The sequence below is a fragment of the Eptesicus fuscus genome, chromosome 1 (assembly GCF_027574615.1).
Source record: "Eptesicus fuscus isolate TK198812 chromosome 1, DD_ASM_mEF_20220401, whole genome shotgun sequence".
Taxonomy (NCBI): domain Eukaryota; kingdom Metazoa; phylum Chordata; class Mammalia; order Chiroptera; family Vespertilionidae; genus Eptesicus; species Eptesicus fuscus.
In genome coordinates, this window is record NC_072473.1 from 55,329,177 (window position 1) to 55,353,750 (window position 24,574).

At 40.6% G+C, this 24,574-nt stretch overlaps 1 protein-coding gene across 1 annotated transcript in view; it reads right to left on the minus strand.

Moving 5' to 3' along the window:
- Nucleotides 1–16,698, minus strand: part of HDAC8 (histone deacetylase 8) — a 486,506-nt gene extending 469,808 nt beyond the window's left edge. Inside the window, exons 1-4 of the mRNA XM_054718946.1 lie at nt 16,444–16,698; nt 15,807–15,859; nt 11,781–11,911; nt 9,781–9,922 (exon numbers count right to left, since the gene is read on the minus strand). Of these exons, the coding sequence (XP_054574921.1) occupies nt 9,781–9,922; nt 11,781–11,911; nt 15,807–15,859; nt 16,444–16,668 (551 nt within the window). The 5' untranslated portion in view covers nt 16,669–16,698. The remainder of the gene's footprint in view (nt 1–9,780; nt 9,923–11,780; nt 11,912–15,806; nt 15,860–16,443) is intronic.
- Nucleotides 16,699–24,574: the final 7,876 nt, after the last annotated feature.

Below are 24,574 nucleotides of genomic sequence, written 5' to 3' on the forward strand. Positions count from 1 at the left end.
AAATATCAGATAAAATTAGCATACAAAACTGATAACAACGATCTGGTAAGCCAGCTTTCAACTGAAGAGGAGAAAAATAAATAAGGATAATTTTAAAGGTGATTCAAAAGAGGGACTTGAATACCAAATGATTAAGAAGCCCTCAGGAAAACTGATGAAGCCCTTGAATATTTTGGCAAAATCAACCCACTAAATGATCATGCTCCTCTCCTAGGAACTGAAATGTACCATCTTGAAATATCATGCAATTTTGTTAGAAAAACTGAGGCCAAAACAAGAACAATCAATTCTTGATACAGTTTGTTGTAAGAAGTACTTAGCATTCAAATTTATTAAAAAAGAGAAAATAAACATATTTTAATAGCTTTTAGTTATTTGAGTGAGCATACTATTAAGCCCCACCCCCTCCACTACTTACTGGAAAATTTTAGTTCCCCCTTTAAATGGATTCACAAAGTGGCCTTTGGTCTGGTACCAACTGTCCTCAAATCATAACCTCTTGCATACCGCTTTGTTTCACATCACCTGGCATATGGCAGGAGCTTAAAAAAATGTTTGTTAAATTAATAATTACAGTAGCCTTCTCTCTCTCTAGTCTCAGTTCCTTTTGATTCAATTAGCACATTGACGCCCACTCTAAAATTCTTCAGTAAATCCTCACCAGCCTCAATGAAAAAACCCAACTCCTCAGCATGGCTTACAAAACCCTTAGAATCTGGTCCTACTCTATTTGCTTTCATATTCAGACCTCATTCAGTTACTTGTAGTTCTCCAAATGCCCCATAATTTCCTCCTGCCAGATTTTTATCATTCCCTCTGTTTGGAATTATCCATCCCCACCAATGGGAAGGCAGACTCCTTTTCCTTCTTCTGTACAACCCACTATCTTTTACACAACTAGCACACACCACCCACATTGTGTCTGTATTGTAGCTGCTTCCCAACTTGTTCCAAGCAATTTTCATTATAAAATGTTTTATTGATAAAATATAATCACATTAGAGAAAATCTAGGAAAAATAGGGGAAACAGAAAAAAGGTACATGTATATGTATGTCTGAGAGTATATACATATATATGTATACCACATCCCCCTCCTCCTTACAGTCACTGGTATCATTTTGTTGTACAGTTGGCCCTCAAAAAACATGGGTTGGAACTATACAGGTCCACTTATAAATGAATTTTTTCAGTTGACCAGAGCAGTTCAAACTCCTGTAGTTCAAGGTTCAACGCTATGGCTGGGAACCCATGGATGTAGAGGGCCCACTGGAGTTACATATGAATTTGGGATTGCATAGGAGATCTGCACCCCTAACCCCTCCATTGATCACAGGTTCATTTTTTCTTCTAAGATTTTTTTTTCAATATGCACATATTTTTACATGACTCTAATGAAAGTGAATATATGATGTTGTAACTACCTGCCCTTTAAAAACAAAGCCAACATTATACGATATGCATTTTTTCCTGTTATGCAGTTGCTCTAGTCACCATTTTTAATGGTTATATATAACTAGAAACCCGGTGCATGATATTCATTCATGGGAGGGGGGGATCCCTCAGCCCAGCCTGCACCATCTTGCAATCCGGGACCCCTCAGGGGATGTCTGACTGCCAGTTTAGGCCTGAGCCCACAGGGATCCCTGCGGGAACGGGCCTAAAATGGCAGTTGTATATCCCTCTCACAACCCAGGACCGCTGGCTCCTAATTGCTCACCTGTCTGTCTGCCTCATTGCCCCTAACCACTCTGCCTGCTTGCCTAATCACCCCTAACCACTTGCCTGGCTGTCTCATCACCCCTAACAACTCACCTGCCTGCCTCATTGCCCCTAACCACTCCCCTACCTGCCTGATTGCCCGTAATCACTTGCCTACATGCCTGATCGCCCCTAACCACTTGCCTGGCTGCCTGATTGCCCCTAACTGCTCACTTGCCTGCCTGATCACCCCTAACCACTCACTTGCCTGCCTGATCACCCCTAACCGCCTCTGCCTCAGACCGCCCCCCCCCACCCCTGTGGCGGCTTTGTCTGGAAGGACGTTCAGCTGTCTGGTCTAATTAGCATATTATGCTTTTATTATTATAGACTAGAGGCCCAGTGCACGAATTCGTGCACCAGTGGGGACCCTCGGCCTGGCCTGCGGGATCGGGCCACAACTGGCTCTCCGTCATCCCCCAAGGGGTCCTGGATTGCAAGAGGGTGCAGGCCAGGCCAAGGGACCGCACCAATGCATTATCAGGGCCGGGGAGGGGCACAAGAGGTTGGCCAGCTGGGGAGGGACTGTGGGAGGGCTCCAGGGTGTGTCCAGCCCATCTCATTCAGTCCTGATTGGCCAGACCCCAGTAGCAAGCTAACCTACCAGTCGGAGTGTCTGCCTCCTGGTGGTCAGTGCATGTCATAGCGACTGGTTGACTGTCTGCCCCCTGGTGGTCAGAGTAGTTGAGTGGCCTTAACATATCATTAGCATTTTATGCTTTGATTGGTTGAACAGATGACAGGACGACTGGACACTTAGCATATTAGGCTTTTATTATATAGGATAGCCCAACAAATGGATATGTTTCAGTATACTACCTAATCATTCCACTGTTGTTAAAATTTAGATCTCCCTTCTTTCCTCTCTTTTTGGGGGCTATTTTGAGTAAGAGAGAACTTACCATCTTAATATATACAGGCTTTTCCATATTTTGGATTGGTTTATTTCCTTAGAATAGATTACCAAAAGTAATAGATGTTATAAGTTAAAGATATTTTGTCCTGTGGCTCAAATTTTGTAGGAGGAAAATATATACATGTCTATATGATGTTTAAATTTCACTTTCTCTAATTACTAGTGATACTAAGTATTTTTACTATTTATTTCCTCTTCTGTGAATTGTCTGTTCATGTCTCTGAATATTAGTGTTTTAAAAAGTCAATTAGAATAGTTAGAGTTTTTTACCATTTGTTTCATTTGCTGCTACTATTTTTTGTCTATTTTTATTTTGGTAACATTTTAACTGCAAAACGTAATAAAACATCATTACAGAAAATTTGAAAACTAGAGAAACACATTTTAAAAAATCAATAATTCTGCCACCCTATCATAACCACCATTATCATTCTCGTTTTTTCCCCCATTTTGTTTTGTGTTTTATAAAATTGTCATTGCAGTGTGCATAGAATTTTAAAATCTTTTTCATTAGCACATACCGTATTTTCTGGCATATAAGATGACTGGGCGTATAAAACGACCCCTGACTTTTCCAGTTAAAATATAGAGTTTGGGATATACTCACCAAATAAGACTACCCCTCTTCCAACGCACACCAAATAAAAATTAAAAAAAACATCAGATTTGATTTCAATATGGTAATTTTAATTTAAATGCTTATGACATGCAGGTACTTAGCAGGAAAACTGTCACTTATATATATAAGGCTGTTTGTCATCAAACATGTAAACATGAAACAGTGCAAGTGGATTAAACTTTTCCTAATTCACTCTAAAGCTGAAAGGAAGGATAAGACAATAAACCCATGGGAGCTGCCATGCTGTTTGTTTTCTAAGCTGTCAACCAAACTGGAACTGATGATGATAGGAGGAAGATAACAAACAATAGAGAGAGAGCAAGTGCCAGACAAGCCCCTGGTGAGTTAGCAACGCCCATCATTACTGCAAGCTACGGTATTTTTACAGGTTTTGCTGGTGTGACAGTTTTCCTTTAAAAGCCTTCAAAATCCTCCTGTTCGTCATCTGATATCATAAGTACATCAATGACATCTTGTGATACATTTGTAAGGCAGTCATCGTATGGATCAAATTCCGTATCAGATGGTGTGGTCTCAGCTTCGGCTTCCTCTTCATCTTGCCACAAGTAGTCGTCCTCCATACCATCTAATGAATTTGATATGCCACACTTCTTGAAAGACTTGATTACTGTTTGTGCAACAATATCATTCCAGGCTTTTATGACAAACTTGCACAAAACATCCAACTGTGGAGCACGCATGTTTCCTCCTTTTGTGAATGACTTTTCACCGCTAACCATCCATTCATTCCACTGTTCTCGAATACGATCTTTAAATGGCTTGTTTAGGCACACATCTAGTGGCTGTGTCAATGGTGTCAATCATGCAGGAATAACTGCCGCATCTGTGTTTGGTCTTGCAAGCCTTTGCTTGGTGCTGGGAGTTAAATGAGCCTGAACATATCCCACACCAGTAGACTACGTTTTTGAATAAGTCCACCTGGTCACCTGTTCCATACATTATCAAGCCATAGCTTTACCCCTTCTTCATCCATCCAGCCTTTTTCATTCACATGTACAAAACAACCAACAGGGAACTTGAGTTTCGGCATTGTTTTCTTTTGAAAATAATCATTGGTCTCAGTTTGGCGCCATCAGCTGTGCATCCTAGTACCACTGTAAAACTGGACTTCTCATGTCCTGTTGTTTTAATTAAAATTGTTTTTTCGCCTTTTTGATGGACAGTTTTATTTCCAACCATATCAAAATTCATTGGCGTTTCATCCATATTTCCAATACTACTAAACGCATAACCATGTTTAGTGCGCTGTTGTATTACGTATCGATGGAAACTATTTACTTTGCTATCAAGATCTGCAGGTAATTTTTGGGCAATTTTTGTCTTTTGCCTCAGTACCATATTATGCCTTCCCATGAATCTAGAACACCAGGATACAGTGGCCTTAAATCTGTTGCTGTGATCTGGGTTAGATTTGGCCCACTGAAGTGCAAACAAACTTACAGTAATAGGATACAAGGGCGGGCCAGACAGGTGAAAGAGGTGTGTTTTTCTAGGCACAGCGCTGCTCTATCTCTTTTTTCCATACCCCGGGCATCCTGGACGCCTGCAGCTTGCTCCGCCCTTCACTTACACCTTCCCGGTGAGGCGCCCCCTCACCTTGTCATCGGGACCGCGTTAACTTTCCACGAATCCTGGAGAGTGGATTTTCTTCTACCGTACTTGTACAGCGCCGCCCTTGCTGCTTTCATTCGGTCTCCGCATATGGTAGCAGGGAGCTCAAAAACGGCCGAGGCCGCATCCCCGCGGTATGCAGCGAGCACCCGGCTGCACTCCATTCATTTCAATGGAACCGGACAGAGACCATATGCGACACAAAAAGGAGCCGACCGGAGACACTTGAGGTCTCCATCCGGCTCCATTGAAATGAATGGAGTGCTGCCGTTTTTGAGCTCCCCCCACCGTATGCGGCGACCGCAGATTCTCCAGTCTGGCTCGGAAGTTTCAGCACCCACCCTATAAGACAACACCTGGCGTATAAGACGACCCCCGACTTTTGAGAAGATTTTCCTGGGTTAAAAAGTCGTCTTATACACCGGAAAATACGGTAAGTATTTTTCTGATACGCCCTGTAGTTTTCATAATTATCATTTAAAATAACAGCATAATATTCCATGGAGAGGATTTACCATTTCCTTATTGCTAAACAATCATGTTATTTCTTTTTTAAAATAAATAACACTGATAAACACCTTCATACAAATAGTTTATTCTATATTTTGAACTATTTTCTTAGGAAACATTCTCAGGAGTAGGCTTACTCCATGAAAGATTATTAACACCTGCTGACTTCCAAACTGCTTTCTTAAGGGTTGAACCATCTTTTTCAATTCTATTGAAATACAGGCTTTAAAAGAGTACCTAGTTGTTTTAATTTACATTTCTTTGATTAGTAGTGATGAATACTGTCCCATGTCTTCCAGTCGTACTTAAACTCTTCTGTAAATTGTCTATTCATATTATTTGCCCATATTTCTTCTTATACATCATACTCTGAGTACCTTATACAAACCTATCACATTTCATCATATTTATGTCAACTATGCCTTTTCAATATGTGTTTAGATTTTGTTTTTAAAATGGCCACAAAACTTTTAAATTATTTTGGTTTTAAAATTTTATACAGTCAAATTTATTGATCTTATCCTTTGTGAGTTTCTTCTATTATTTCTAAAGCTTAGAAAACTATTCCCCTTCAGAGGCTTGATAAGTATTCTCTAGTTTTTTATTTTAATTTGCTTTTTTATTTTTAACCTTTTGCACTCGGATATCGAGTGTGACGGTTATTGAATGTATCAATAATTTGAAATATAAAAAAATCCAAATAAATACGTTTGTATGAAAAGAAACTCGTTTTTTATTCTACTGCTGTGCTTTGTAAAATCTGGGGTATTAAAAAAATTAAATCCCGAGTAGAATAAAGGAATCGAGAAAAAAGCAAGCGAGTGCAAAGGGTTAACTCTTCAATCCAGCTGTCACTTATTTTAGTTTATTGCAGGAGATGAGAGTATAAATGCTTCAAGCTGTCACAACTTCATTTACTGAACAATCCTTTCTACTCCCATTCACTAGCAACACATGCTTTATAATAGACTGAATTCCCATATATAACCATCTATTTGGGGAGTTTACTAGAATATCATCTGTAAACTCCCCAAAGAGACGTGGTACCAGTTTTTTTTTTTATTATTCTAGTTTTGTATGTTTAATATATAATAGCATTAGTCCCTCACTAATTTTCCTTTGCAGAATTTTCTTTGAAAATCACTCTTCTTTAGCTTTCAGATCTAATTATTGCTGTCTTACCTCAGTGATATGAATTTCTTGAGGGCAGAATTGGTTTATTTCATTAGAATAGATTGCTAGGAATAATATTACTGGGTCAAGAGGTATGAACATTTTCCTCACTCTTTTAATGCTTATTTCCAAAGTTTTCAAAAAGAATGTGCCAATTTCATTATAATCTGCCAGTACCTGGATATTTTGAAGTAAAGATTTCTTTTTTCAAAATTGTTAGGGGAAAAATATACCACGTTTTAATTTATATACCTCTGTTTACTAGTGATGATAAACATATGCTTGACATATAGTAGGTTCTTAATCAACTCATGTTGAATGAATAAATGCATGTATGAATGTATAGATATATTTGGGAATGGAGAAACATTGTGGTTATAACAGACAAATGCTGTGCTAGATGTAAATTTGTAGACTGAATGCCTGTAGTCCATCTGCAGATAGGTTCTAAAGGTGTCAAGAACCCCCTGAATTGGGGCAATCCCTAGAAACTCTCTAATTTTTATTTTTACCACAGGTGTGTCTGTTTCAAAGTAGGATCAGCTGAAAGCTGTCTGGAATAGTTATAATAATGGTGTGTGGGTATGCCCACACACAGCCCAGAAGTAGCCATGATTGGCTCAAGATAGAGTGCTCTTCCTTTGGCAGCAAAACAGTGATAAGAAGTGTCAGGTATCTGGATATTCCACTGGAAAGTGACCCAGGCCCTAGCAGGCCTGAAGCAATGAATTAAATGCATAAGCTCCTCACTATACCACTTTTGTGAGTTTTTTTTATTTTTGTTCTTGAATCATGATGCCTAGTACTGTGCTTAATAGTGCAGTCCCAATAAAATGTTGGATCTCTCTTGCTTATGTTTTCTGAATTCAGCATTGATGAATCAACTTCTGATGTAGCATTAAGAAGGTATTGTCATAGATTAGAAGCATTAAAATTCTTTACAAATAAAATAAATACATAAGCTCATCCAAGTGTCATAAAGTAGATTTGACTCATAGGATCAGGCATTTTCCATGAAACCACACTGTTCTTCTCAATTCACTAAGCACAAGAAGGCATATAAGTCCTTGGTTCAGGGAAATTGGTGTTTTCCCCTTTATCTGGAGCTTCAAGGAGATAAGGCCTTTTTTTTTTCCTCTTTGGGATTGCTGAATTTTTTTCATCCAGTTAACTGCCACTCATCCAAAATGGAAACCATCCCCTCATGCCATGATATTTTGAATTTAATTTAAAAAATCAATTTGCAATGAATATAAAAATATATTACTCACAATTCGGGTGTTCTTGAATATTTTCAGCTGAAAATTCTCATGAAAAATGATTTTAAAGTTGGTTAGGACTGCCACTTAGGGAAAATATTTTTTTAAATATGTTTTTATTGATTTCAGAGAGGAAGGGAGAAGGGTGAGAGAGATAGAAACATCAATGATTAGAGAGAATCATTGATCTGCTGCCTCCTGCATGTCCCACACTGGGGATTAAGCCCACAACCTGGGCATGTGCCCTGACCGGAATCGAACCATGACCTCCCGGTTCATAGACTGATGCTCAAACACCGAGCCACGCCGGCCAGGCAACATTTTTTTTTATAGACATGCGTGGCATGTGGGGAAGGTCCACCTCTTGTGTCTACAGACACTTATGGCGTATAATAGGTTAATAGTGCAAAAACTAACAAAAGGCAGGTTGTTTCTCTTTGTTTTTAAGGCCAAACAAAACTTATTGCTAAACACTGGTTCTCTTTCCTCCATCAATCACCTTGTAGATTTTAGGAGTAAACTTTCTCAAGGACTTCCATGGTTATGAAATCTGTCAATTTGATGAAAAGAATCCCATGTTATTATCTTAACCTGCATATGTTGAAATTGTGTTCAAGGTTTTATTCTGAAAAAAAAAAAAACAAAAAAAAAAACACAGAGTGCTGTTTTCTCCAGACTCAAGGACACTGGAGAGTATAAAGGTCATGACCGATGGTATGAATAACCGTTGTGTGGATGACACATTAGCATGTTGATTAATTCAGAGTTTTAGAAATCTTTCTTCTCTAACACGTATTAAGTAGTACAGATATATCAAGCAAGATGCTGAATGCTGACTAAGGCCCAGCAATCCTTGTCAGATACAGAATGTAGCTGTTCGAAAGACTAACATGAAACTCCAAAAGGACTTTTCCTCTAACTCCAAGTAGCACCTAAGAATAGCTGTTTCCCAAGCCTTTTCTCCTAAGAGTGACACATCTCAGCTGTTACTTTCCTTAGAGATGACAGCATAAGACTCCTTGATTCTTCATGCTTTTGTTTTAAATCTGTTCTCATCATTTGTCCATCTACTTGAAAATCTTTCAAGACCTAGTTCTATAATGCACCTTTTCTAAGATTTCCATGATTAATTTCTCCCTGATGTTAAATTTCTTCAGCTCATTTGTATATTCAATTGGTACCAAAACTGATGCTGCTCCATTATTATTCTAGTTTTGTTAATGTTTCTACAGTATAAATCCCTTGAAGACGGGGATTTCCAGAAAGATGAAAAGGAATTTTGAGATTATATCCTTTGCCCTGCCCATTTTCCTGATGTAGAAACTGAGGCCTAGAGAGGTTAATCTGTCCTAATCAGTTAACAAAGTTTGCAGAAAAAGCTGAGCATCCTGACTTTCTATAGTTTGCTTTCCACTATATTATGTCATCTATATCACTTGCATCTCTTCAGAATGTCTAGTAAAGTGTTAATATACATATATATGTGTGTGTGTGTGTGTATATATATATATATATGTATATATATATATATATATATATATATATATATATATATATATATACTAGAGGCCCAATGCACAAAATTCGTGCAAGAGTAGGCTTTCCTTCCCCCAGCTTCCAGCACTGGCTTCCCTCTGGCACCCAACACCTGGGCTTCCCTCACAGCCCCAGCTTCATCTGGAAGGATGTCTGGAAGGACATCTGGTCTAATTAGTATATTACGCTATAGATATATAGATATAGATATAGCTATATATATATATACACATACACACACACACACACACACACACACACACACACACACACACAAGTCTCTCAATAAATGCCAATACAATAAGCATATGAGCTTACATAATGGAGGAACTGACTCAAGGAAAGTAGCAGAAAGCAGAAAGGTCATTTTCTTACTTTTTTGCATGATGCCACCCTCCAGACCAGTTAATTGCTACTTTGCACATTCCATCAATCAGGCATTGGGCAGCTGTGATTGTAGCCCCTCCCACAGATGCTGCGTAGTCAAATATCCTTTCTGTAGCTGGACAGTCATAACCTTTGGGGAAACATCAAAAGAGCTTGTTAAAAGATGAATTGGAGAAAGAGGAGGTGTGATGTTGTGATTTATAATAAGAAATACTAGTATACTAGTATTTGACCTTTGTCCCCATTTCTGGTACAGAGCTCCTAAAACTCTTAGAATTTCCCCAGTGATGAGAACAATCCATAAAGGTGTCTGTGTTTATGTTAATGAGGCAACCACACCTAAGGATGTATACCACACCTAAGGATGGGTCTGGTTGCCAGTGGAGCCAACCATGTGATTAGAGAGTTGGAAATTTCAGTCTCACTCCTCGACCTCCAGTGAGGGAAGAGGAGCTAGAGATTTAGTTCAATCACCAACTGGTCAATGACTTAACCAATCATGCCTATGTAATAAAGTCTCCAAAAAAACCCAATAGGAGAGGGTTCAGAAAGCTTCTATGTTAGTGAACATGTGGAGATTTGGATAGGGTGGCACGCTTGGAGAGGGCATGTAAACTGCATCCTTCCCCCTATCCCTTGCCTTATGCATCTCTTCCATCTGACTGCTCCTGAGTTATAGCCATTTACAGTTGACTCTTGAACAACAAAGGGGTTGAGGGGCCAACCATCCTGCATAATTGGAAATTCATGTATTAACTTTTGATTCCCTAAAAACTTAACTACTAATAGACTACTGCTGACGCAAAGACTTACCAATAACATAAATAATCAATTAGCATATTTTGTATGCTATATGTATGTATACTGTATTCTCACAACAAAGTAAGCTAGAGAAAAGGTTGTTAAGAAAATCATAAGGGAGAGAAAAAACATTTTATAGTATTTATTGAAAATATCCACGTATAAGTGGACCTGCACAATTCAAACCTGCATTGTTCAAGGGTCACCTGTATAATTAACAGGTAATCTAGAGAGTAAATGGATTACTTGAGTCTGTGAGCTGCTCTACCAAATTAATCAAACCCAAGGAGTGGTCAGAAGTACAGCTAACAGCCTGGGCTTGTGATTGGCATCTGAAATGAGCAGCAGTCTTGAGGGACTAAGCCCTTTACCTGGGGAATTCGATACCATCTCCAGGTAGATAGTGTCAGAATTGAGTTGAATAGCAGGACACCCAGCTGATGTCATGAGCATTGCTTGGTGGTGTGGAGGTAAACCCCTCCCTCCACACATTGGAATTGGGTCCAGAACCCTCTTAGGAGGAATAGGTTGAAGTATGACAACAACATACCCTACCAAAAAGCTACTATGCTAAAAATCAGTTCCAAACAAGAGAGAAACGTCTCCAATATCAGAAAAAGAATTGTTTAAAGTAGTGAGCTAGAAAAGCTAAACCTTCAAGATTAACTTGTCACGTCCCATAGATGGAGATACTGAGGTCTAATAAGAGATGTGTCTTCTCTATGGTCACAAAGAGCCAGACCTGGGACACAGGTCTCTTGCCCTGGCCCCAGTCCAGTTCTTCTACTAAACCATGTTGTTTCTCTAGATTATGCTATTGGCCACTTCCAATTTTTTTAAATGCAGCTGTTTAATGAAAGATAAAATAGAAAACTTAGCCACAACATAAATCTGTACTCAAGTTAAAAGATAAGGTAACAGGACAGTTAAATCATCATATATACAGCCAGACCCAAGCAACTGGAAGATTTTCCTCCATCTGATCCATCATTCAGTTCTGCTCAACTCAAATGGTTTGCTTGTTAAGTGAGATGTATGTGGCTAAACTGAGAGATTAAGTTGTGGTTAACACATTAGTCCTTATTAAAAAGTATTAAAGACCACCATGCAAGTTATAAAAGATTAAGTAGTACTGATATATAAATGGAGGTTGTATATCTCCCACCATTGCTTAGTAATAACATTACCTAGACCATATTCTATGGAGTCTGGATGATCGTCATCTCCTTCTTGGCTAACCTTCTGGAGATGCTGCAGATAGGCATCGGTATGGAAGGTGGCCATCTCCTCCATGGAGGCCACTTTGGGTTTAACTATTCTAATAATAACAGAAAACAAGGAGAGGTAAGTCAGATCCAGAGCATACCAAAAGCTAGATGCAGGAACTAGTGATATGAGAAAATATAACTAGCTTTTTGTTCCAGGGCCTGAAGTAATAAACATGTTCTGTTCTTCCACTGCACTACTAGTATATAGTCTTTATTTCCTCACAACTATGTAATGGCTCCATTAATGGGGGTGAGAGGACAGATTTTTCCCTTGAGTTTATAGGTAGTAAAAGAAAGTATATTTAAGTTAAATAATCAGATATTGGACATTACTCTGAGAGTTACAAATTTCATGACAAACCAGCAGGCTGAGATATTTTCATCTGAATCAGCTCCTAATTGGGCCATGTAATCCTTTCAGCTATATTTTTACTTTCATAGGCAGTTATAGAATTTTGAATTTGGAGTCAGATAACTATATTTCTTTACTAACTGTACTTACCAGCTCTATAACCTCAGATAAGAACTCTTCTGTAGTTCAGTTTCCTCATCTGTAAAGTGGGGAGATCTTATGGAACTTATATGATAACATATATAAAATGCTTTGTGGATAATTATCATTGTTAATACTAAAGGATAAAAAAAGGCAACCCAAAACATAAAAGTTCCTGTGTTTGGTCCGTCACACCTGCCTCTGAGGAGAAGGAGAGGAAGGGCAAACAGTTGGAGCTGGGCTTTACCCAGAAGCTCCCAACCAACTCCTCATAAGAAGTGACAAACAGGAGTGACTGAGAGAATACAAGATGCTAAGCTAATGACAGGACTTACCACCTCTAACCTCTAGCTGCCCATTTATTCCCCATTTCCTCTTCCTGATTCCACCACTGCTGCTACTGCCCAGGTACTCAAAGGGTGGTCTGTGACTGACAGCAGCCTCACCTGAGGGCTTGTTAGAAAGGCAGAATTTAACCTAACCTCCAACCCACTAAATCAGATTTGTATTTTAACAAGGTAATTCATATGCATATTTAAAATAGAAAAGCAATAACCTAGGCCAGTGGTCAGCAAACTCATTAGTCAACAGAGCCAAATATCAACAGTACAACGATTAAAATTTCTTTTGAGAGCCAAATTTTTTAAACTTAAACTTCTTCTAATGCCACTTCTTCAAAATAGACTCGCCCAGGCCGTGGTATTTTGTGGAAGAGCCACACTCAAGGGGCCAAAGAGCCAAATGTGGCTCGTGAGCCGCAGTTTGCTGACCACTGACCTAGGCCACAGGGAGGCAGTACTGTTTTGTTTTGTTTTTATGCTTGTTGATTAGGAACAGGGCCACAAGTTTCTCCTGAATTACTATGACTTTTCATGTTAGGACAAGCACCAAACAGGCCAGAAGAAAGGAGGCTCCACCTCAAAAATTAAATATATATATATAGCCAAGATTGGAGGATTTGATTCTTGCTCCTTCTTCAAGAAAACATGTCTACATCCTTGGAGGTTACAAATCTGCCCATTAAAATAAAATTTTTAGTTTCTTGGGCCATGTTTCCCAGCCCTAATAGCTACCTCTTCTAGCAACCTTCCTCTTACTTAACAAATACTTACTGAAAGCCTCCCCATGTACCCAGCAAGGAAATGTGACAGTTTTACTTTGTTTTGATTTCTTGTTTGTCTTACAGTCAGTTTTAGTAATGTTAAATGACTTTAATGGGAGGCATTAGTTTTTATGTTTATCAAAAATATGGGTTAAAAAATGGTTGAAAAACATTTCCAAAGAAGGTGCTCAATAAAGTCCCCTATCTAATAAAAGAGTAATATGCAAATTAACCATCAATCCACTACACCCACCAGCCACGCCCACCAGCCAATCAGGAGCGAGTATGCAAATTAACCCCAACCAAGATGACTGTGGCCATGGAGTGAGCAAGAGGGAGGCTTGGGTTTCCCCAGCGATGGAGGAAGCCAAGCTTTCCACACACCCTGGTGGGCCCAGGCCTCCACTCAAGGCTACAAAGTTTCAATTATAGAAGATAAATAAATCCCAACAAAAACGGCAGCAGCCACGGAGCTGGAGAGAGCAGGAGGCTAGGGTTGCCCCTGGCAATGGAGGAAGCCAAGCTTCTGCAGCCCTGGCCTGTCTTGGCCTCCACTCAAGGCTACAAAGTTTCAATTATAGAAGATAAATAAATCCCAGATACCAGGGCCTCCACTTGGGTCGCCGGGGGGCATGGCTGGCCTGCAAACCACCACAGGCCCCTTGCCCAGGCTGCCCCATGCCCCAAGGGAACCCCCACCCTGATCTGGGACACCCTTCAGGGCAAACCTGCTGGCCCGCACCCATGCACCAGGCCTCTATCCTCTCTAATAAAAGAGTAATATGCAGATTGACCATCACTCCAATACACAAGATGGCTGCCCCCTGTGGTCAAAGATCCTGCCCCCATGTGGACACAAGATGGCCACCACAAGATGGCCAGCAGGGGAGGGCAGTTGGGAGGGACCGGGCCTGCAAGGGAGGGCAGTTGGGGGCAATCAAGCCTGCAGGGGAGGGCAGTTAGGGGTGACCAGGCCGGCAGAGGAGGGCAGTTAAGAGCAAACAGGCTGGCAGGGGAGCAGTTAGGCATCAATCAGGCTGGTAGGGGAATGGTTAGGGGGTAATCAGGATGGCAGGCAGAAGCGGTTAGGGGCAATCAGGAAGGCAGGCAGGCAAGCAGTTGGGAGCCAGCAGTCCTGGATTGTGAGAGGGATGTCCAACTGCCCATTTAGGCCCAGTGGGATCGGGCCTAAACAGGCAGTCAGACATCCCTCGAGGGGTCCCAGATTGGAGAGGGTACAGGCTGGGCTGAGGGACACACACCCCCACACACGAATTTTGTGCACCAGGCCTCTAGTTTAGTTAATAACAAGGATAAAGTCTGAAAGCCTGTTACAGTACGTCTGGGAGAGAAATGAGGCATATCACACTAACAGGTATAAACAGACATTTATTTGGCCAGAAAATGTCATAAATAATCTTACAAGTGTCAGGGTTTTACTCTTATTTACTCTTAAAATGACAAACAGTGAATTCACTTAAAAAAAAAAAAAGATGCACTTAGTTCTGTGCCTGGTCACAGGAGTTTTCTTTGGTTTTGACTTGTCTCCAGGCTCACTCATTAATGTTTGGTGGTGGTTATGGTGCGCCTAAAAGTCTTAAGTTGAACCCGCACCCTCAGATCTGGCTCAGGGGTCAAAAAACCAAACAGAACACCTCCTAGCTGAACACCTATTTTTTAGTACCCAAATGTATTCACCTAAAAATCTCCACAAAGCACCTATCTCTATGAGACTTTATTTTTAATTTATTTTTTATTGAATTTACTGGGGTGACATTGGTTCATAAAATTATATAGGTTTTGCCCGGCTGGCGTGGCTCAGTGGTTGAGTGTCGAGCTATGAACCAGGAGGTCACAGTTCGATTCCCAGTCAGGGCACGTGCCTGGGTTGCAGGCTTGATCCCCAGTGTGGGGTGTGCAGGAGGCAGCCAATCAATGATTCTCTCTCATCATTGATATTTCTATCTCTCTCTCTCCATCTTCCTTCCTCTCTGAAATCAATAAAAATAATAATAAAAAAGCTCTACTTCTTTCAGAGCAAACTTTAAAAAATTATATAGGTTTCAGGTATAAAATTCTACAACACATTGTGTATATTATATTGTGTGTTCACCAGGATACTTTCCCTCTCAGCAGTCAAGTCCTGTTTGAAATGGATCATAAGTGCTTCATGCACTTTTTTCAAGTTTTCTTAATTCTTAAAGAGCTTTTACAGGCAAATTACATACCCTGTGAGTCACAAAAAGCTTTAAAAGAAGCACCACTCTCTCCCTAATTAGTCCCACTGTGAAGCAGGATTTAAGGCCAGGACCACCTGGGTTCAGGGCTTTGATCATGAAAGATAACTTACCTCATTTGCTTATGCAGTGCATATGCTTCAATTAAAGAATGTACCATACTGGCCTAAAAACATCAGCAAAAAGAAAAAAGCAGAAAATAGCCCCTTAATGTTTAATTCAGAGAAATTGCGTGGACTTCATTATCCTGAACAAAGGAACGAACTTTTAGTCCCACTCCTTTCGCTTTACCTAACAGTTACAAAGCACAGCAAACAATATAGATACAAAGTATCTAAATCGCTAAGGAGAAAGCTACTGGGCCTTATCGAGGTGATGGACCACATTTTTCCTGCAGCTTCTCCACTTCAGGGACCCCTTGCAGTAGAGACGCTACCCATCAGTGCCAGACCCTCCTCCTGCCCTCCCGCCCCCACCTGTGTCCATTGGGCACCCCCCTGATAAACACAGCACCCTCGGAAACTATAAGGGAACACTTCCTCCAGCGCCTCGTACAACTGCCCAAATTATTGCTGAAGATTTCCCCCAGCCCGGTATTTTCTTCGCTTCCTAATGCCCTCCCGTTCACCCCTTCAACGCCTCCCCGTCCCCCCCCCTCCCCCCGCGCCCGCCTCCCTCCCGCCCCCCCCCCCCCCCACCACCACCACCACCACCGCAAAGCCCACGAACTTTCATCCCAAGCTCTCTTACCCGTTTGGGGACTTTGGCCAGGGAATCGCACATGCTGACATACTCGGGACTATAGATGTAAACCGGGGGCAGGGAATGCCCACTGTCCGCAGGCTCCTCTGGCTCCTCCATCCTCCACTTCCAGCCGTTCCGAGGCCACCGTCCGGATCCGGCTTTTTTCGGACTCAGCCAGGGCTCCGGTTCCTGCTCCTCTGATCCGCAGCAGCGGTGCTCCCTAGTCAACATTCCCTCTTATTCTCCAGATCGCCAGAGTCACTGTTTTCGCTCTCAATCCAATTGAAGGAATGCATGGGTCTTCCCAGGCCAGAACCTCTTCATTTAGTGACCACAGTTCAAAAAGGTTGGCAGGTTGGCAGATATAAAAGCCCAGATAACTGTCAATTAGGATCAATGTTTTATGGCACAAATAAGCATGGTCAAAACTAACCATCCATGTTGCCCTATGGGGCCATTTGAGATGAGGTCAGATGAGCTTCACAGCATGCCGGGAGATGTAGTTTAGAGGAGTTTGAGGAGCGGAAGAACCGGATTAATTACTAAAATAGCCGCTAATTTGAGTTTTACCGCAAGAAGAAAGAAAGAGAAAGAAAGAAAGAAAGAAGAGAGAGAGAGAGAGAGAGAGAGAGAGAGAGAGAGAGAGAGAGAGAGAGAGAGAGAGAGGAAGGAAGGAAGGAAGGAAGGAAGGAAGGAAGGAAGGAAGGAAGGAAGGAAGAAGAGAGAGAGAGAGAGAGAGAGAGAGAGAGAGAAAGCCTCAACTCTTTATGAATTGTTTCAATCTGAAAACACACCCATGTAATTAAAGACAGACACAATGTGGCCACCAAGAGTAGCGCCCAGCTACCAGAGTGACTTTTTTTGGTGGAGGACCCATTAATGCTACAAAGGGTTTGAAAAGTTTACACAGTAAACTCTGTGCCTCATTGCTTTTCATCACCTATCCATGTTTATTAAGAGTTAATAATCTCATATGTATAGATAAAAGTGATCAAATTTTTAAAAGAGTTAACACTTTCAAATTGCCTCTGGCAAAGCTGATAGCACTTTCCCAAGAGGCTGGCTGGTACTCTGGAAGTTGCTTGTTAGACTCTAACAAACAATGATGTCAAATTAGGTACTCCTTGAAAACTCATGTGCACTAAAGGTGTAAGCAGATACTTTCTGTAATGTTTGGAGATAGCAGTTATCTCTCCTCCCTCCCTTTGCTTTTGCAGCTGTTGAAAAGTTAAGGAAATTGTTTAGGTTTCATGTGAGGATCCACATTAAATAATACTCTTAAGCAGTTTTAGAATTATTACCAGTATTTCCAAGTTCCTAGGGGACCCTGTGCACTAATACAAGCTGGTCAATGCTGAAGCCTAAACTGACCTACTAATACCCCTCAGACAACCCAATATTTATACCTTCTTCAAAAATCTACCTTGCTTTTTACTCTCTAAACATTTATTGAACAATGCAATATACACTTGTATATATTATCTCATTTCATCCTTACAACAGTCCTGTGAAGGAGGTTGCAATACGCCATTTTACAGATACAGTTTACAGATAAAACAATAACAGTTCAAAGTCACACACTTAGAAAAGCAGGGATTCAAAACCAGGTCTGCCTGACACTGAAGATTTTACTGTGTAAACTTGATTCCTCCAGAATGACTGTGTTAAATCTAAATTTGTTCAACCATCCATTTAGTATCCCCACAATACTTCTATTTTGCAAATGTTTCTTTTCCCTGTAATGTGTTCTTTAACCAGAATGTAAGCTCCCCTGCTTCTTCTATACTTTCCCATAGCAAATAGTTCAAAGCTCTGCAAAAATTCAGTCATTTATCAAACGTTTATCTGACATCAACTAAGTATGGTACAGCTAAGAATTCAATTTGATCTCTGTTCTCAGGGAATTTGCATGCTCATAGTGATGAGACAAATACACACAAAAAAACATATGCAACGCAGAGTCAGATAATGAACGTAGGATGCTTAGATTACTTAATAAATAAGCATCAAGTACTTGATAAATGGTACTTAAATGGCAACTGGGATTCTGACTCAGTGTCATTAGAGGGGGTCTTAGCAGATAGACAGGATTTTACTTGGTGAAGATGGGAACCAGGGGAGGGCATGCAGACTAGAATCACCAACATAAGTGAAAACACAAAGGAGAATATATATAGTCTAGTTTAAATGAAGGGGCTGGATAATGAAGGGTTTTGAATGCCAGGCTAAACAGACTTCTCATCCTGTGAAAAATGGGAAGACAGTTAAACAGAAATCTTTAAAAAAAATATTTCTATAGCAGTGGTGTGTAGGAAAGATGAGCTATTGAAAGACGAGAGGCAGGGAGAGTGTCACAATCGTCCAGACAATAAGTAATGATGATTTAAATTAGGGTAGGGGCAATGGGAGCAGAGAGGGAGAAACAATGCGCAGGGTAGGTTCCATAGGACCTCCTTACTACTTGGATATTGGTGAGAGAGAGATGGAAAAGAGTCAGTGAAAACTCTTAAATTTAAAGTCTCGGTGAAGAGTCTAGTAGTATCAATATAACGCAGACGAGAACAAGGAGGAATAACTCATAGGGTAAAGCAGAATGAACATGAGTTAGATTTTTAAAATGTTAAAAGTATTGAATTTCATAAATCAACAAGTTAAGCAGGTGTTGAATCCATTTTCCCTACATAAGAAAGAGATAGCTAAAGTCATGAGTGGCTGAGATTGTCAAGGGAACTATCTGATAGAGTCAAGAGAACTACACTGGAATGTCAATTACATCTTACTTAACATTTTCAAACCAAATTCCTGATTTCCCCACCCAAGTCTTTCCCAACCCTTCCCCATCTTTCACAGCTCAGTAACAAGACCAACAGTTATTAAGTTGCCTAAGCCAGAAACCTGGGAGTTGTTTGTTTCTGCACTTTCCTTCACTCTCAAATCTAATCCATCAGCAATTTACATTGGTTCTACCTCCAAGACATGTCTTAAATACTGTACATCCACTTCCCTCCATCCACACTGCTGCTACTTCAGCCCTGGAACTCTAATCTCTCACCTCGACCTTCAGCAATATCTGACTAGTTTCTATTCCACTCCTGCTGACCTACTAGTACAATTCATTCTTTTTAGCAGCCATCAGAGTGGGCTTAAAAAAAACCCAACTTAATGAGATGTCACTTTTTAAAACTTGCCCCACACCATGGTGAGAAACTTTGAGCTAGGAATATAATGTAGTTTTTCAGAATGCCTGTTTATGGGGGTTAGGAGGAGAAAAGATGCCAGAAAGGAGACAAAAAAGGAATAGTTGGGTGATAACTAGTATAGTACAGTTTCATAGAAATCAAGGGATGAGAGGGTTTTAAGGAAAAGGTAATAACAATGTCATGTATTGCAAAAGAGTCAAAGAATCCTTTTGCCATTGGGAGCTCACTGGTGTCTATGGAAAAAAAAAGAGAGAGAGGTAGGGAGAAAGCCAGATTGCAGGGAGTTCAAGAGTGAGGCCAACATTGTCAAGTGTAGTTTCCTTTGAAGAAATTGTGAAAGAAAGTAGTATATCAGCCTGGGGAAACGTCAGAGCCCAGGAATGTTTTTTAGGACAAGGGAGAAATGCATCTGTTTATAGACAGAGGGGAACAAGCCTCTGGGGCTTTAAGAATTGACTGATGGGAGTTCCAACTTCTAGGAATATATTCCAAGAAATCAGAAACACCAATCAGAAAAGATATATGCACGCCTATGTTCATAGCAGCACAATTTACAATAGCTAAGATTTGGAAACAGCCTATGTGCCCATAAGCAGATGAGTGGGTTAAAAAACTGTGGTACATCTACACAATGGAATGCTACACCACTGTAAAAAAGAAGGAACTCTTACCATTCGCAATAGCATGGATACACCTGGAGAGCATTATGCTAAGCGAAATAAGCCTGTCAGAGAGAGATAAGTATCACATGATCTCACTCATTTGTGGGATATAATGATCAACATAAACTGACGAACTGAAGTAGAGCCAGAGTTATAGAAGCATTGAACAGACTGTCCAACTTAAGAGGGAAGGCAGGGGAAGTGGGGGTAAGAGATCAACCAAAGGACTTGTATACATACATATGAGCATGACCAATGGGCACAGATTGTAAGGGGGGGTGAGCGTATGTGCTGGGTGCTGGGAGCGGCTGGGGAGAGGTCAATAGAGGAAAAGGGAGATTTATGTAATACTTTAAACAATAAAGAATTGAAAGATGAGATCATGACAGGTGGACGCTATAAGGAGAAAATGGGACTTGTCCTAGACCTTACTGGATAGGCAGTGGAAGGGAGAGGGCAAGGTTGACCAACTGACACCCAAAAATCTGGATTCTAATCAGATGACATGAAAAAAGATTGTTGTATGTGTTCTTTCAGATCTAGCAAACAAACAGGTAACTGAACACTTCAATGTGGGAACTTTGCTTTTAAACTGGAAACAGTATCCTCAATTGGCACAGGATTCAACTGTGGTGAAAGATAAACTGTTGCAGGAGGCTTTGGAATTGGCAGCATATTCCTGCAGCAAATCTCACAGGGAGGCTGGACCCTTGTTTATGATTAAGACAGAGCACAAACCTTGCCATAAGTCCCTAACCTCAGTTTTCCACATGCTTAATAACCATACGGTCCTTAAGTTGGAAGAAAACCCTTTCCAAAGCAATGGATTTGCAGCCAGAGTACTGGAGTTCAGAGGAAGTAGCTTGAATCGTGGCTCCAAAGTTTACCATGTGTGGTGACACTGAGCAAGTTCCTTGACTGACTTGTCTCAGGCATTATTACTAAAGGTAGTTTTTGAACTAGTAGGTCAGGTTGGGCTGAGCCACTGTTGATTTCTCCTGCCTTTACTTGCTGGCAGAAGCAGGAAGATGGGAAAGCAAATAATATTACAAAGGTACCTACCCCTTTGGCCATCTTCTTTTGTGTGTTTCACAATCTGCATATTGATATGTCAACTGTATTTAACAGACTGGCCCTTGTTTTCACACCATTTTCTAATGTCTTTTCTTTGGGGAATGTCTCAACAAATCTGAACTCTAGAATCATACTGCTGGGGCTCAAATTCCAGCTCTACCATGTACCAGTTGTTTGATCTGGAACAATCTGCTTAAAGGCTAAGTGTCTCAGTCCTTGCCAAATGCCCATATAACAATGTCTGGCATTATGCCAAATATTCCTTAATTTTTTGGAAAGTCTCCCCCCATTGTTGTTCTCATCCCCATACCTTTACTACATGAGTATTGCTATCGGTTTGAGAATAGGTCCTTGGCTTTTAGGCTTAACCTTAAAAGAAATCAGACTTCTGCTTAAGTGGTCTGCTTAAGGTGACCATATCATCCAAACTGGGACACTTTTGAGAGTGACAGAGAGTGCTATTAATAATTATGCCAGGATAACAGGCATAGATGTGGACTGTTCTGGGCAAACCAAGACCTAAGGTTATCCAAGTTTACTAGAAAGTGAAGACTATATGTGGAAAACACTGTATCTCCACTGCATTAGTAAAGATACAAGGTATTTGGCAAGTGCAAAAATGGATGGTAGAGGCTTTGTGAGCTGTGGCTAAAAACAACTTTTTTCCCCACCAGCTGCATAAAATTCCCATAATGTAGTAAAACCTAACTAACCAGGATGGGACTATAGCAACTGTTCATCCTTACTGGGTGAACCCTTTTTTTCTTTTACACAAAAAGCTAATTAGTACAAACAAGAATCTGCTGAATATTCATAATACTCAAGAGAAAAAATTGTCCTTAGTAGCACAGAAGTACCATTTACACACAATTGTTAATGCTGAGTAAAAATCAGTCTTATTCATTCATTAGAACAGGTTCGCTAAAGATGTCAATAAACCCAATTGAATTTAGTGAGCCTAGTTTGAGCAGATGTGTATTTGAATTGTAAAACTGCATTTCTTTACATAAATTATCCTATATAATAAAAGGCTAATATGAAAATTGACCAGTCGCTATGACACAATGCGTACTGACCACCAGGGGGCAGACACTCAATGCAGGAGCTGCCCCCTGGTGGTACGCCACGCAGCCATGGCTGGTGAGCACAGCTGCGGTGGCAGGAGCCTCTCCAGCCTCCGCAGCAGCGCTAGGATGTCCCGTGGGGGAGTGGGCCTAAGCCCGTCAGTCAGCTATCCCCTGAGGGCTCCTGGACTTCGAGAGGGCCCAGTCTGGGCTGAGGGACCTCCCCCTCCCCCAAGTGTACAAATTTCATGCACCAGGACTCTAGTAAAACATAATATAATGTATAATGTGTGATTTATGTATTAATATTATTCTACTTTGACCCAACTAATGAGCTTAGACTATAGTGTATAATTAGATTACATAAAATAGAGCCATGAAATAAACTCCAATCACAAAAACACATGTTAAGTTTTACACATGATTTAATTGGAAATTCTATTTTTTATTCTATTTTAAAAACAGAAGTGCTTTAGAAATCCACCTTTTTTTAGTATTACATGCTTAAGATGAGTAAAATACAAATCAAGTTTTCTAAAAAGTTGTTTTAAAAGTGAAACATAGTGAGAGGGCAGCATAGTGCTAGACAACTTAGTAACCCAGAGAAATGTAGCCATCGGTGTCAGTGCAGGCAAATTAGTGTGGGAGGGAGTGGTGGTTTTCATCTGTGCCACAGCAGATGCACTCTGTGTGGTTGGGGCACACTTGCAGCAAGTGAAAAGACAACATTTCAGGACAGGTTGTAAATTATCTTTGTACATGACCAGAAAATCATGTAAGCAGAAAGCTACTTACTGTGTGTTTCCATTTGCTTTACAAGAGGTACTGAGAAGCTTGGCCATCCTCTCTTTGTTTCTGTTTTCTACCACCCTATTCTGCTCACTTATTCATGTGTACTCATAAGATTGTCAATGGTTCTGTAAAAATTATTTACAGAGTCCCCCATCTCCATCTCCATTCTTGGAGAAAAAAACAGAAAAATCAGAGGGAATGAGGGGATTGAAGTAGGAAATTCTTTGAGAGCAAGCAGAGAAATTAGGAGCGCCTTTATACACAAATCAGAGGAAAGTGCTATAGACTAAATGTGTCCCTCCCAAATTCAGAGATTGAAACTTTCATACCCAATGTCATGGTAGTTGGAGTTAGGGACCTTTTTCAGAGATAATGATGATTAAGTGAAGCCATGAGCATGGAGTCCCCATGACCTGAGCTCTGTCTCTGCACCATGTGAAGACACCATAAGAAGGCAAACCAGGAAGCAGGCCCTGACCAAACACTGAATCTGCTGGGACCTTGATCTTGGACCTCTCAGTCTCTAGATCTGTGGGAAATAAATGTTTGTTGTTTAAGCCATCCAGCCTGTAGTTTTTGTTATAGCAGTCTGAACTAAGAGTTAGAAAAAACATTCTTCATACAAGGCTGCCTAAGCATGGACTGGAGAAGAGGACTTAATATTTTTTCCACTATCCTTTGTATGTCAGCCTGAGGCCACAGTCACTGCCCCCGCCACAAGCAACACTCATACTTACATACTTGCTTAATCTCTCAAATATAGCTACAGATACACAACCACATAAAGGTACTTATATTCAGAAAATTTCCCATGTATGCTTAGACACACACAAATGCAGTTGTGTGCAAGAAATGGATATATGCCCACAGATAGCAAGCTATACACCAACACTAGAATCAGGAAGTGAAGACGTGAGATTTTAAGAATAAATGGGAGGGGGTGGATGCTGTAGAAAGTAAGTAGGTGAGTGAGACAGAGACCAAGTGAAAATAAGGAAAGAGTGCTCAGGAAAGCATCCAGAGACTGGACTGCTGATTCCTGGTTGCCAAAGACAAAAGCTTCAATTACTCTCTGTGTTGTGTGCCAGCCTACTCTTCAGAGGCCAGGAGTAGGGGCACAAGGCTCTCTTCAGGGCATGGAGCCACCTCTGATTTCCTCTTTGTTTCCTAGGCATAATACACCACCTAGGCATCTTTTCTTCTGCCCCCTTTCCTCTCTGGAATTGGGCTCCTGGCTTCATGTCTCTGGGTCAGTGGTCGGCAAACTCATTAGTCAACAGAGCCAAATATCAACAGTACAACGATTGAAATTTCTTTTGAGAGCCGAAAACCGACTTCTGCACAT